The sequence below is a fragment of the Sus scrofa genome, chromosome 1 (assembly GCF_000003025.6).
Source record: "Sus scrofa isolate TJ Tabasco breed Duroc chromosome 1, Sscrofa11.1, whole genome shotgun sequence".
In the NCBI taxonomy this organism is placed as follows: domain Eukaryota; kingdom Metazoa; phylum Chordata; class Mammalia; order Artiodactyla; family Suidae; genus Sus; species Sus scrofa.
In genome coordinates, this window is record NC_010443.5 from 205,616,842 (window position 1) to 205,632,707 (window position 15,866).

The 15,866-nt window shown below is 36.0% G+C and overlaps 1 protein-coding gene across 4 annotated transcripts in view; it reads right to left on the bottom strand.

The window, feature by feature from the left end:
• The window catches only part of CNTLN (centlein), a 326,116-nt gene that overhangs the window by 245,126 nt on the left and 65,124 nt on the right, over positions 1-15,866 (bottom strand). For all 4 annotated transcript variants that reach the window (XM_021063284.1, XM_021063278.1, XM_021063282.1 and 1 more), the window contains exon 3: positions 7,901-7,985. In XM_021063284.1, the coding sequence (XP_020918943.1) occupies positions 7,901-7,985 (85 nt within the window). The remainder of the gene's footprint in view (positions 1-7,900; positions 7,986-15,866) is intronic.

Consider the following 15,866-nt stretch of genomic DNA (forward strand, 5'->3'; position numbering starts at 1 on the left):
TATGAATAACTATACGGCAACAAGTATGACAATCTGGAAGAAATGGACAATTTTCTAGAATCTTACAGCCTGCCAAAACGGAATCAAGTAGAAACAGACCAACTGAACAGACCGATCACTAGAAATGAAATTGAAGAGGTCATAAAATCACTCCCTACAAATAAAAGTCCAGGACCAGATGGCTTCACGGGTGAATTCTATCAAACATATAAAGAGGAATTGGTGCCCATCCTCCTTAAACTCTTTCAAAAGGTTGAAGAAGAAGGAATACTCCCAAAGACATTCTATGAGGCCACCATCACCCTCATTCCAAAACCAGGCAGAGATACCACCAAAAAAGAAAACTATCGGCCAATATCATTGATGAATATAGATGCAAAAATTCTCAACAAAATCTTAGCCAACCGAATCCAACAACATACCAAAAAAATTATACACCATGACCAGGTTGGGTTCATCCCAGGTTCACAAGGATGGTTCAACATACGCAAATCAATCAGCATCATACAACACATTAACAAAAAAAAAAGTCAAAAATCATATGATCATCTCAATAGACGTAGAAAAAGCATTTGACAAAGTTCAACATCCATTCATGATCAAGACCCTCGCCAAAGTGGGTATAGAGGGAACATTCCTGAACATAATCAAAGCCATTTATGATAAACCCACAGCACATATAATACTCAATGGGGAAAAACTGAAAGCCTTCTCACTCAAATCTGGAACAAGTCAGGGATGCCCACTCTCACCACTGCTCTTCAACATAGTTTTGGAAGTCCTGGCCACAGCAATTAGACAAACAAAAGAAATAAAAGGCATCCATATAGGAAGAGAAGAGATAAAACTGTCACTGTATGCAGATGACATGATACTATACATAAAAAACCCTAAGGACTCAACCCCAAAACTCCTTGAACTGATTAATAAATTCAGCAAAGTAGCAGGATATAAGATTAACATTCAGAAGTCAGTTGCATTTCTGTATACCAGCAATGAAACATTAGTAAAGGAATACAGAAATACAATACCTTTTAAAATTGTACCTCACAAAATCAAATACCTCGGAATACACCTGACCAAGGAGGTAAAGGACCTATATGCCGAGAACTATACAACTTTAATCAAAGAAATCAAAGAAGATGTAAAGAAATGGAAAGATATTCCATGTTCCTGGATTGGGAAAATCAATATTGTAAAAATGGCCATACTACCCAAAGCAATCGACAGATTCAATGCAATCCCTATCAAATTACCCAGGACATTTTTCACAGAACTAGAACGAACAATCCAAACATTTATATGGAACCACAAAAGACCCAGAATTGCCAAAGCAATCCTGAGAAAGAAAAACCAAGCAGGAGGCATAACTCTCCCAGACTTCAAGAAATACTACAAAGCCACAGTCATCAAAACAGTGTGGTACTGGTACCAAAACAGACAGACAGACCAATGGAACAGAATAGAGAATCCGGAAATAAACCCTGACACCTATGGTCAACTAATCTTTGACAAGAGAGGCAAGAACATAAAATGGGAAAAAGAAAGTCTATTCAGCAAGCATTGCTGGGAAACCTGGACAGCTGCAGGCAAAGCAATGAAACTAGAACACACCCTCACACCATGCACAAAAATAAACTCCAAATGGCTGAAAGACTTAAATATACGACAGAACACCATCAAACTCCTAGAAGAAAACATAGGCAAAACACTCTCTGACATCAACATCATGAATATTTTCTCAGGGCAGTCTCCCAAAGCAATAGAAACTAGAGCAAAAATAAACCCATGGGACCTCATCAAACTGAAAAGCTTTTGCACAGCAAAGGAAACCCAAAAGAAAACAACAAGACAACTTTCAGAATGGGAGAAAATAGTTTCAAATGATGCAACCGACAAGGGCTTAATCTCTAGAATATATAAACAACTTACACAACCCAACAGCAAAAAACCCAATCAATCAATGGAAAAATGGGCAAAAGACCTGAATAGACATTTCTCCAAAGATATACAGATGGCCAGCAAACACATGAAAAAATGCTCAACATCGCTGATTATAAGAGAAATGCAACTCAAAACTACCATGAGATACCACCTCACACCAGTCAGAATGGCCCTCATTAATAAATCCACAAATAGCAAGTGCTAGAGGGGCTGTGGAGAAAAGGGAACCCTCCTGCACTGTTGGTGGGAATGTAAACTGGTACAGCCACTATGGAGAACAGTTTGGAGATACCTTAGAAATCTATACATAGAACTTCCATATGACCCCGCAATCCTACTCTTGGGCATCTATCCGGACAAAGCTCTACTTAAAAGAGACACATGCACCCGCATGTTCATTGCAGCACTATTCACAATAGCCAGGACATGGAAACAACCCAAAAGTCCATTGACAGATGATTGGTTTAGGAAGATACACAATGGAATACTCCTCAGCCATAAAAAAGAATGACATAATGCCATTTGCAGCCACATGGATGGAACTAGAGAATCTCATCCTGAGTGAAATGAGCCAGAAAGACAAAGACAAATACCATATGATATCACTTATAACTGGAATCTAATATCCAGCACAAATGAACATCTCCTCAGAAAAGAAAATCATGGACTTGGAGATGAGACTTGTGGCTGCCTGATGGGAGGGGGAGGGAGTGGGAGGGATTGGGAGCTTGGGCTTATCAGACACAACTTAGAATAGATTTACAAGGAGATACTGCTGAATAGCATTGAGAACTATGTCTAGATACTCATGTTGCAACAGAAGAAAGGGTGGGGGAAAAACTGTAATTGTAATGTATACATGTAAGGATAACCTGACCCCCTTGCTGTACAGTGGGAAAATATATATAAAAAAAAAAGACAAATATCACATGATATCACTTACGTGTGGAATCTAAAAAAGTAACACAAATGAACTTATAAAACAGAAACAGAGTTATAGATATAAAAAAGCAAACTTTGGAGTTCCCGTCATGGCACAGTGGTTAACATCGATGAGAACATGGGTTTGATCCCTGGCCTCGCTCAGTGGATTAAGGATCTGGCATTGCCATGAGCTGCAGTGTAAGTTGCAGGCATGGCTCGGATCTAGTATTGCTGTGGTTATGGCTGTGGCTGTGGCACAGGCCGCAGTTACATCTCTGATTCAACCCCTAGCCTGGAAGCTTCCATTTGCCACAGGTATGGCCCTAAAAAGTAAAAAATAAAAATAAAAAAGATATCAACTACCACATTTAGAACAGACAACAAGGACCTACTGTTCCACACAAGAACTTCATTCAACATCTTATAATAATCTATAATGGAAAACAATCTGAAAAAATATGTACATACAGATAAAACTGAATCATTTTGCTATACACATGAAACTACCCCAACACTGTAAATCAACAGTACTTTAATTTTTTTTTTCCTTTTTAGGGCCACACCCACAGTACATGGAGGTTCCCAGGCTAGGAATCGGAGCCACAGCTGCTGGCCACAGCCTCAGTCACAGCAACACAGGATCCAAGCCTCATCTGCAACCTACACCAAAGCTCATGACAACACCAGATCCTTAACCCACTGAGCGAGGCCAGGGATTGAACCCGCAACTTCATGATTCCTAGTCAGACTCGTTTCTGCTGCGCCACAACGGGCACTCCAATGGTACCTGAATTTTTATTTATTTATTTATTTATTTATTTATTTATTTGCTTTGTAGGGCCACACCTGAGGCATATGGAGGTTCCCAGGCAAGGGGTCTAATTGGAGCTATAACTGCCAGCCTACACCACACCAACGCAGGATCCCAGTCGAGTCTGCGACCTACACACCACAGCTCATGGCAATGCCGGATCCTTAAACCACTGAGCAAGGCCAGGGATCAAACCCGCAACCTCATGGTTCCTAGTCAGATTTGTTTCTGCTGTGCCACAACTGGAACTCTAACAGTACTATAATTTTTAAAAGTATAGCGTTAAATGTCATATATAAAATAATAAACTTAAATCACTATAAGTACTAATATAGATCCTAAACCTTCCAAATTGTCAGCATAATAGTGCATGCAGGAGTCTCAGGAGTTCTCATTGTGGCTCAGCAGGTTAAGGACTCAACGTTGTCTCTGTGCGTGTGCAGGTTTGATCCCTGACCTTACTCAGTTGTATGAACTGGAGTTTGGCACTTGCCATCACTTGCCGTCTGCCTCTACAGGGTTTTAATCATGAGCAACTGCAGCTGCTGACTCAAAGCACCATTCTGTGCTCTGGGAAAACTGGAAGAACAGGTCTTCAAGGTGGTCAGATATTTTTAGGAGAAGATTTTATGTGCCTAATTCTTATATCTCCTCATATCTATAAAAACACTAAAATCGTTCATGGTGATGTCTGCTCCTTGTGAGTAGCAGTCACCTTCACAAGACCAGCAACAAACTTTTATATGTGCATGTCTGCATGCACACTTCTCCCTCACCTTTATTATATACACTGATATTTCCCCCTGCCTCTTTGGAAAGGTATTTCGGAGCTATCTGAAATACTACCGCCCATGCTATTCTTTTTATAAAACAAAAAGATGTCACAGTCATCTGTGAGTGCAGCCACTCCCAAGGGTGAGCCCTGAGGGAACTCTGGAAAAGAAATAAAAAATACTGGCCAACATCTGAGGTGCCCTATCAGTGATTCCAGTAAGCCCAGACCTTTGCATCTTCCCACAGAAACACACTAAATTCGTTAAATTTTTTGTTTTCTGTAAATCTTTTGTTCTACTACCTGCCCTTTGTTGAAAAAGCTCTCCCTCTCCCCACCTCCTTGGAGTGGTTTTCTCAGAGCTACTGGAGATGCTGTCTCCCAGGCTTAAGTCCTAATTTTGCCCCAAATAAAACTTAACTCCAAATTTTAGGTTGTGCATTTTTTTTTAAGTCAACAATATTTTGAGGATCCTTCATTGCTACAAGCTGTGGCATAGGTCACAGATGAAGCTCAGATCCAGTGTTGCCATAGCTATGGTGTAGAGCTACAGCTGCAGCTCCAATTTGACCCCTATCCTGGGAACTTCCATGTGCTGAAGGTGCAGCCCTAAAAAGCAAATACCACATCAACAACAAAAAAAAAACTCTAAATGGGATTCCCAACAATAACTAAAACACAGATTGTCTAAAAGAAGCTTAAAAGTTATTCTCAGAATAAGCTGTACCTCTTCATAGTAACCCTCTTTGTGATAACAATGCCACTGCTCTCTGGGGTTCTCCAGGCTGAAAACCTAAGAGTCACTTTCAAATTACTGTCAAGTCCTTATGGTTCTAATTTACATATCTTTAATTCTTGCAAAATAGTTCAGATCCTTGCCGTTACTCGTAGACTATGAAATAACCTCCTTAGGCACTAGATTATAGGTTCTGTGAGGATGGGGACCGTGTATACCCAGAACCTATAATCTAGTGTAGCAGAATATGGTTACTTGCACCTCACTTTTATTCCCACCCTATTCCTCACAGAAACGCAGGAATCATTAAAAGCAGGAATTTTAAATCTGAATTTTCCACCATCACATGATAATATATCCATTTAATACAAAAATTAGTTGAACTAAACTGAAAATATATGCTGCAGAAAGTTATAACCATCACTGTACAAAAATATATATGATTTACACTAAGAAGTTAAAGGTCCTAAAAAACAATTAGGTGCCTAAAAAAACAAATAATTTCTCTTATGGGCATTTAATATTTTATACATGAGCTAAATGGTTCTACTGAAAGGGTAAATAATAAAATAATATCTACCCAAGGAAAAGGAAGTAAAAAAAAGAATTTAGCAAAGAAAATTATATATTGTCATTTAAGAAAGTGAAACTTTTTTTTTTTTTTTTTGGATTTTTTGCCATTTCTTGGGCCACTCCTGCACATATGGAGGTTCCCAGGCTAGGGGTCGAACCGGAGCTGTAGCCACCGGCCTATGGCACAGCCGAAGCAACACAGGATTCGAGCCGCGTCTGCAACCCACACCACAGCTCACCGCAACGCTGGATCCTTAACCCACTAAGCAAGGCCAGGGATCAAACCCGCAACCTCATGGTTCCTAGTCAGATTTATTAACCACTGAGCCACAACAGGAACTCCAAGAAAGTAAAACTTTTTTAAAGGGTATGCCATTACTACTAGATCTGGTAAACGGAGCATTCCTTAAAGCACTGCAAACTTAATGCCAAAGGGTATCAAAGAATGCCAAAATCCATTCCTCTCCACAGAAAAGATTTATAACTGAAGAAGAGATTCCTCAGTCTGCATCTACATTTTCCCAAACCCCCTAAATCTTGAGGTGCCCGTGTGACTACTTTTTCTCAATGAAATGTGAGTACAAATGATGTTTGGCACTTCTAAGTCTTAAGGTTGTATCTATTAGGTAGCACAGCCTCACCCAATTAATATACTAGGCACGTAGTAATATTTACCTTAGAGCTCATTTTGATATTTTTTGATACTCAGGTGGCAAATATAACTTTCTCCCTAAAAAACTAAATGTAATTTCCAAAATTTTATCATTATAACACCAATCATGGCATTTTCTATAAGGAAAACACAATGCTGCATCGTATTTCAAATTTAAATGCCATATAGGAATCTATATTCAATTTAGAAAGAGTTTATATGGATATTGAGACTTTTAAAAATTTAATCTTTTATCTACATTAACTTCCACTTTTAGTCCTTTAAAAAACGACAATAACCAACCTTAAATGAGAGTTCCCATGATTATTTAATTGGCTAGGAAAGAAAATAGAGTCAAAAGTCGGAAAGCATAGTCACGAAAAAGAATCTCCATTTAATTTAAAAAAATTATTGATAATTAGGCCTATAATGAGCAATTGGATATAAAATGAATTTAAGTATTAAATCATGACATAGGCCATTCTTAAAATAGATTTCTTTAATCTTTATTTTTAAGATGTTACACCATGAAAATGATTCCTGAAAGCAATGACCACATAGATATTTGTGGTAGCAATATACTGATTATATAATTACATTTAATATAAAATACAGTTATATGTAATTATATGATTTACTGGTTATACATGAAAGGATTGTATAATTCAAAAATGCCAGTTTTCAAAAGATCAAATAGAATCATCCCATTATTGTTAACCTTTTCTACAAATGGGATCATCTAAAAATTTACAAGTTTCATAACTGAATGAAAACTGACAAAAATAAAAACAAAATTTTAATTTAAAATGAGTGATTGATGGTTACTATATCAATTATAAAATTATAACACCATCTTAAGACTTTTAATGTATAAATAACATAGCATGTTAATTCAGAAAACAAATAAGTATAATCTGACTAAAGTAGTACCCTGGTTACAATAATAGGTTGACATAATGACCCTGATATTCTTTATGATTATGGAAAAAATATATATAAGATAACTGTAAGAGTTCCCATCGTAGCTCAGCGGTTAACAAATCTGACTAGCATCCATGAGGATGCAGGTTCAATCCCTGGCCTCATTCAGTGGGTTAGGGATCCATCATTGCCATGGCTGTAGCATAGGCCAGCAGCTGCAACTCCGATTGAACCCCTAGCCTGGGAAACTCCATATGCCTCAAGTGTGACCCTAAAAAGAAAAAGAAAGGAAAGAAAGAAAGAAAGAAAGAAAGAAAGAAAGAAAGAAAGAAAGAAAGAAAGAAAGAAAGAAAGAAAGAAAGAAAGAAAGAAAGAAAACAAGAAAAAGAAAGAAAGAAAGAAAGAAAACAAGAAAAATCTCATAATCAATCAATCTAACTTAATACCTAAATTAACTAAAAAAAATAAAAATAAAAACTCATAGATGAAATAAAAAAAGATAACTGTAAAGACCTACTATTTGAAACAAATATCATAATTTTTAGTATTTTCTGTTATAACACCAACCTGTTCCAATTCTTGTATTTTTGCATCTTTGACTTGCAGAATTTCTAAAACTTTTCTGTCTTTAGTTTCAGATTTCTGTTTCTCTCTAGAAACAAAACATATATATTGAAAGTTTATTAGTCATAATTGGTAGCCAATTCTTTAAACTTTTATATCCCGATGAGTGTCACATTAAACTACAGAAAATTAAACTATCTGGAGTTGACAGCCCTTTCAGAATTAATTAGAAACCATATGGCAAGTGACGACAACTTACAACTGTTGATAACCAAGATAATTTCACACTAAAAAAAAAGTTTCCATATTTAGATGCATGATAAAAAATACTTAAAACAATGTTTAATCTTTTCTTTTGGCGGGCGGCGGGGGGGGGGGGGGAGGTATTTTAATGGCCACGCCTGCAGCATATGGAATTTCCAAGGCTAGGGATTGAATTGGAGCCAAAGCTGTGGCAATGCCAGATCCTTTAACCCACTGTTCTGGGCAGGGGATCAAACCCACCCCTCCTCAGCAACCCAAGCCAAGCCACTGCAGTCAGATTTTTAACCCACTGCACCCAGTGCAAACTCCAAAACACATTTAATCTTGATTGCAGGAGCCATTATATCATACATTTAAAATAATTATTGCATATGTAAATATGGTCTTATTAACATAAATACTTTATATATTCAATTAAATTAAGAATAAAATATTTATCATTTTTTAAGTAAAAGACTCAAAATAGGAAGAGATTTACTAATAACCAAAATTAAATGGAGGAGAAATTTACAGGATGACCCATTTTTATTTTTTAAAAACTTTAAAAATAGGAGTTCCTGCTGTGGCACAGTGGTTTAATGATCTGGCTTGTCTCTGTGGTGGTGTTGGTTTGATCCCGAGCTCAGCACAATGGGTTAAGGATGCGGCACTGACAGAGCTGTGGTGTAGGTCGCAGCTGAGGCTTGGATTCGATCCCTGGCCTGGGAACTTCCATATGCCACAGTTGTAGGGGAAAAAGAAAAAACAAATAGGTAAAACAAATAGAAATCTGTACCTAAATCACTCATTAATCACAAAATTTATGGGTAGGAAGAAAGAACCCTTATTTGAGAAGAAGTGAAATAAAGCAAAGGGCATTAGAAGGCACAACAGGATATTAGAGTTAAGAAGCACCAATCAGGAGTTCCCGTCGTGGCGCAGTGGTTAACGAATCCGACTAGAAACCATGGGTTGCGGGTTCGATCCCTGCCCTTGCTCAGTGGGTTAACGATCCAGCATTGCCGTGAGCTGTGGTGTAGGTTGCAGACGCGGCTCGGATCCTGCGTTGCTGTGGCTCTGGCGTAGGCCGGTGGCTACAGCTCCGATTGGACCCCTAGCCTGGGAACCTCCATATGCCACGGGAGTGGCCCAAGAAATGGCAAAAAAAAAAAAAAAGACAAAAAAAAAAAAAAACAAGCTATTTTGTATGTTAAAAATATATATTCCTTGCATATCACTTGTCATTAACATACAATCTCAAGTTATCACTTGAATTTTAATTTACCATTATAAAATCATAAGTATTGCAAAAGAATATTACATCCATTCAAGGTACAGTTGACCCTTGAACAATATAGGTTTGAACTGTCAGGGTCCAATTGTACATGGATATTTGTCAATAGTAAATACTATAGTACCACAGGGTCCATGACTGGTTGAAACTGTGCATGCGGAGATACTAAGGATATAGAGGGCCTACTATAAATTATACACAGCTTAACCTCCAGTGTTCAAGGGTCAACTGTACATGCATCAGGAGAAAAAGAACTTCAAATTCCACGAGCAGAGGCTTATTGGGTTTACCCATGCACAAAGACCCAGGTTGAGACAGTCAAGATATTAATTCCAGTCAGAAAACGCGTCTGTAAATTCTTTTCTGAATATGCTGTGAATCTATTTTTAACCTCTAGGAATTAGTTTAATTTACAAGGATAAAGTCTTTCTAACCTACTCTTTTATAACAAACCAAAAATACCCACTTATATCAAAATAAATTCTGGTGGTCCTCTTAAATGACATAGGGATAAAACTAGACTATATACAAACGCATTATTGGCAGATGCCAAATTAGCTTGGTACCAGAGCAGTTGTCTCCTATGACACAAGAATGTACATAATCTAGAGCCACTCATAGTGTGGGTCACCAGAAAAGTAGCATCAGCATCAACCAAGGAACTTGTTAGAAATGCACCATCCTTCTCCTAACCTGAGAGTAGAAAACTCTGAGAGTACGGCCCAGAAATATGTGTTTAACAATAAAGTGCTATGGACTGAATGTTTTGTATTTGTATGTTGAAGGCCTCATCCCTAATGTGAGGATACTTAGAAGTATGGCCTTTGGAAGGTCATGAGGATAAGGCACTCATGAATGGGATTAGTGAGAGAGAGATCAGAAAGAAAGATGATCTGTCTCTTTCTCCATCATATGCAGATACAGCAAGAGGGCAGCTGTCTACAAGAGAGCTCTCACAAGGAATGGAACTGGCAGGCACCTTGATATTGAACTTTCTAGCCTCCAAAACTATGAGAAATGTTTGTTGTGTTGTGTAAGCCACCCAGTCTATGGTATTGTTTACAGAAGCCCAAACTAAGATACAACATCTCAAGTAATTCCCATACACAGGATTATAGAATAAAGAATATAGTAACTCCCAGAACAAGTGTCTATCATTCAAAATAAAATCTGAGAATCTCTGAAATAACAATAACTGACACACTTCTCAACAGATTAAGATGAATGGTATGATACTGAAAGCTTAGGTCATAAATGAAATATGAATCTCCATATAAAATATAAGCTTCAAAAATATATACCTCAATGGTGTATTTTATAATCAAAAAATTCCAAAAATGACTATTGTTATAGATTCAAAGTTGAAAAAAAAAAAATCACAACTCAAAATCTATATAGAGATTTGTCCAGCAGCTCCTCCTGGTGGTACGGGATATCTAATATTTTCGTAACAGGAAAATGCTCCCAAGAGAAAATACTGCTACAATATAAATATTTGTATTTGAATAATATGATGAAAAAAAAAGTTGCTTTGAGTTTCAAAATCACCAACCTTTTGAATTCAATTCAATTAATATACATCCTATGTATTTACAAGACATTTTAGAAAACATTCCTATAAATAAAGATACTGTCAGGAAGCTGATGATGATCAATGACTGAGACAAACTCCTGTTCAGCTAATTAGAACCACTGATGTGCAATAATGATGTGAGCTAAGAATATTTGCAGACTTCTTTAGGATGAAAAATGAAGTGAAGAGAGGCTGTCAAATTTGTACAAGTTTAAAGCTCCAATCACTTTTCCCAAGGGTACTACCCATTTAAACATTTAACACTGCTGTACTTAGCCACATGAATTACCATGCTAACTTTTTGCCATTTTTCTAAACTCAAAAATCTGAGAAATTATTCTAAATCATTAAGAAACAAAGTGTTATTGTGTTATAGACCATGCCATATATTATACAATACAACAAGATCATATTTTCTGGGTTTGAGCCCATTTTTAATGAGATGTCAAAAATGAAATATTAGAGTCTAAAAGAAACATTTAACTATAAATGAGGCAATGATATTGGTCTGAATTAGAAAACAAGGAAAATAAAAAAGGAAAATTTACTGACATTGATTATTCTTAATTAACAGAACATTAATGCACAAAATAAACTTAGCTGTACTAACATTTTCTTTCACTTAAGAACAGAATCTATTAAAATGTTTATTTTATTCTTACTAACGGCTTTCCATTTAGATGCATTCACAATTTCTACTAAGCACTGAGATTCTAAAACAGTAAAAACTGATAAAAAATGGAAGTTTATGAAAATGAGAATTGTACCATTACAAATTATTTATCCTTTCATCCACAAACTGTTTTATATATATAGTTTTCTATTCTGAATATGTATAATAGATTCTATTCTGAATATGTATAATAGATTCCTAGAATAGTATCTATGGATAATACAACAATAAGGAAACTTGGAAAAAAGAAAAACTTAAACATGTTTTTCAAACATTTATTCCACAGTAAAAACAACTCTAGGGGAAAAAAAACTTCTAATATTTTTAATGAAAACATATTACTAAATCAACAGATCCTAATACATATAAAACCTTTGATATAAAATGTTTTAAATGTCCAAGTGTACTTGAAACGCCTATTCTGCCTTAAGATCAGAACTTAAATTTTTTATTATGTAATCCAGAATGTATATCTATTTTCTTTTTCAGTACAAATATATATTTAAACTGTATATGAAAGCCAAAACTTGTGCTGAAAGAGTCAGCCTGAGACAAGAAAAATGATTCTTTTTCTTTTTCCTATTCAATCAGGTAGCTCCAAACTAGAACAAAGAATAGAATCAGGTTACAGCATGTGAACCTGAATTTGTGAATTACAGAGTATTGATGAACTCTTTAAACAAAGAAGCCATCATTTAACAGAATATAATAGTTTAGATTTAATACACCACTAAATAATATACCATTAGTTCAGATATCCTTATTCATTTAGTATCATTTCTAAACATACAAAGTTGAGAGTCAAAACAAAATCTTTTCTATTTTATGGTTAGAAACTAAATGACTCTATTTAGTTCCTGATTTTCCGTTTCCTTTAACTACATGTCCAGTTACTTCTGCATATACTCAACATTTATTATCTAAAACATCCATAAAAGAATTGGAAAAGATTGTGTATTACATGTCTTTAACAATTGTGCAAATATTTTTCACCCAGAATTGAGAAGTCTCTTACAGTGTTCAAAAATATCAGCACTTCAGAACAGACTGTTTTAACATCTGCACATCACCAGGGTTGCCCCCAAGGATTTTTAAATGATGCCTGCCTGTGCTGAATAAAGTGCTAACTTGCACCTTGCATTTCAAACTGTGTCCTGAGCAGCCATCCAGTTGGTACAACACCAGCTGAATTCCCACAGGCCACTGTTCACTCAGGCTTGACTGCAATTATCATGTCAATATTTTGTGCTCCGATATGCAGATATGCACACATGCAAGCTGCATAATACCTCCTTCTCCATGGAATGTTGACTTACGCTCAATGTTCTGGGAATTTTTAATGAAAGTAGAAATAAACATTCATCAAATGAAGACAATCACAACTATTTTCCCTTACAATCAAAAATTATATTTTGGTGTCACTTGCTGCTATGCACATGAAGGCTAATTTTTAAAAGTAACTATGCTTTACTACAATTTCAAATTCTTTAAAGGTCTTCATAAAAGTGAAAAGACTATTTGTCAGGCTTCATCCATAATAAGAGTTCAAATGTGTTTCTTCATACTTTATTGAATGTTTTTTCACCTTAAAGAGTAGAGTGGTTCCAATTAATCAACTTTCTGTTCGTTCCTTTGACCGTCTTTCCATCCATCCACATCACTGCCTAGGCATTTGTGGCTGCTGCAACAGGAAAAGTGCTCAGCAAAAATACATTTACGTCCTGTGTGGAGATGCCTAGCAGCACTGCCGCCAGATGGAAGAATTCTGGCAGCTACACTTCTGGGGTCTCCAACCAGCCATGCTACTACCATGCTCCAAAATGCAACCCTTTTGCAGGCTGTGTTGGCTTAATACACATGGGACAGTGTACAACCATACAGCAGCTGTGCAACCCATGTGTTTAGGAGTGGAATGAAGCAGGAGGGAGGTTTTCCCAGTGGTGAGAGTATATAATACAACCTTATAACAACAGCCTGCTTATTAAGCATCTAAACTTTAACTGTAAATATAAATATGAGATAATCTCTCATTTTTTTATGAGATTAAACCTTTAAACATAAGTATTTCAAGGATACAGCATGTACAACCTAAATAAACACACAATAAATACTAAAAGTTATCTTGTTTTTTAAATTCCCTTTTCTGGTTACCATTTTCCAGGACTGAGTTTTTGTTTCCAGAAAGAAAAAAGGAAGAAAGAGAGAGAAAGAGAATCTTGAAAATAGAAGAGTACGAGAACACAATTATTGAGAAGTCTACCAGATTTTAAGTATAGAATGTTAAAAGGAAAGCAAACATTTCTTAAAGATTTATACAGATATAAGATGTATGGACATAAAAATGAATAGCCAAACAAAGCAATTTCTGTATAGGCTTCATTCGAAAATGTATATGAAAAAGTAAAAAGCATTAACTTTGGTAAACTCTAAACATCATCAATTTGAGATTTATATGTATTTCTGAATTTGAATAAAATTCAAGTACAATACACATTATTTTTAGAGTTAAAAGATGTACTATTACATCTTTTACTATTACAGAACAATTACAATTATTAAAGAACAATTACAACATCAAAAAGGAGTTACTCTTGGAAGCCTATTATTTAGAAGATACTAACAGGCTTTTCTCAAGAATCTCAAAAGCCAAATGAAGAGGAGTTTAAACTATAACATGAGAAGATGATGATGATATACTTACTATATGTTGGGCATTATTATAATTACTATATTTTACTATATATTCAATAACTCAAAACAATGCATTATTTTCATTTCACAAGTAAGAAAACTAAGGCATATACAAGTCATTTACTTCATCTCAATTCAAACAAAAAGCAAGTGGTGAATCCAAGTTTCTAAACAAAGTGGCCCTGACTTCACAGCTGTGTTCTTAACCAAGAATCATTAAAAATATTTTTTGGAGTTCCCATTGTGGCTCAGGTGGTTACGAACCCAACTAGTATCCATGAGGACACTGGTTCGATTGCTGGGTTAAAGATCCCACACTATTGTGGCTGTGGTGTAGGCCACCAGCTGCAGCTCCAACTCCTAGCCTAAGAACTTCCATATTCCATGGGTGCAGCCCTAAAAAGACAAAAAAAAAAAAAAAAAAAAAAAAAAAAAAAAAAAAATTCTTTACAGATACCAGAGTTCAAGATTAAGCAAGTTCCAAAGAAAGATGTGCAAATATTTCCCTAATAGTCTTTATACTTATTAAATACTGAACTTAAGATTTTTCCATCCATAAAGATAAAAATATTCACATTTCTTTAAAGTCTCTTCTGGAATGTCAGAATTGCCTATGAAGTTGTTTTAAAATAAAGATACCCCAATCTCATTATAAGCCTTGATAAATCATAATCTCATAGAGGTCATGACTGAATTATAGCTCAAAAACTTATTAAAATAAATGAATCAAATGAACTTACTAAAACAAATGAATCAACAACTCAGTGAAGAAAACGTTGATATAAATCTTTTTTCATAAGTCCTCAATAATTAAAATGATTAAAATTACATATGACATTCCTTACACAGCCCTGAGCAAAGTTTTGGCCACTTGAGAGAACTTTTTAAGTTATCAATGCCACTTTTGAGAACCTACTACTAAACAAGCTTTTAACTAGATGCTTTTCTACTCCTTGAACAAATTGTTTTTAAACTCCTTTTAGCAGAGGTAGTTCCTGTTATGGCTCAGTGGTAATGAGCCCAACTAGTATCCATGAGGATGTGGGTAAGATCCCTGGCCTCGCTTAGTGGGTTAAGGATCCGGCGTTGTCCTGAGCTGGGGTGCAGGTGCAGACACTGCTCGGTTCCCGCACTGCTGTGACTGTGTAGGCCAACAGGTGTAGCTCTGACTCGACCCCTAGCCTGGGAACGTCCATATGCCACAGGTGCAGCCCTAAAATAAGAACACAATAAAATCCTTTTAGCAGATATAGAAACTGAAGCCTAAAGAATTTAAGGAAGAAAGGCATGGAAATATTTACGATTTAAACCAAAGTCTATATGACTCCTAAGTTTGTGCCCCCAACCATCTGTTATAGACTGAAGTTTTGTGTCCCTCCAAACTTCATATGTAGAAATCTAACACCCATGTAATGTTATTTGGAAGTGAGGAACTGGAGAATAGTTAAGTCGTGACAGTAGAATCCTCATGAATGAAATTGATGCCCCTATATAA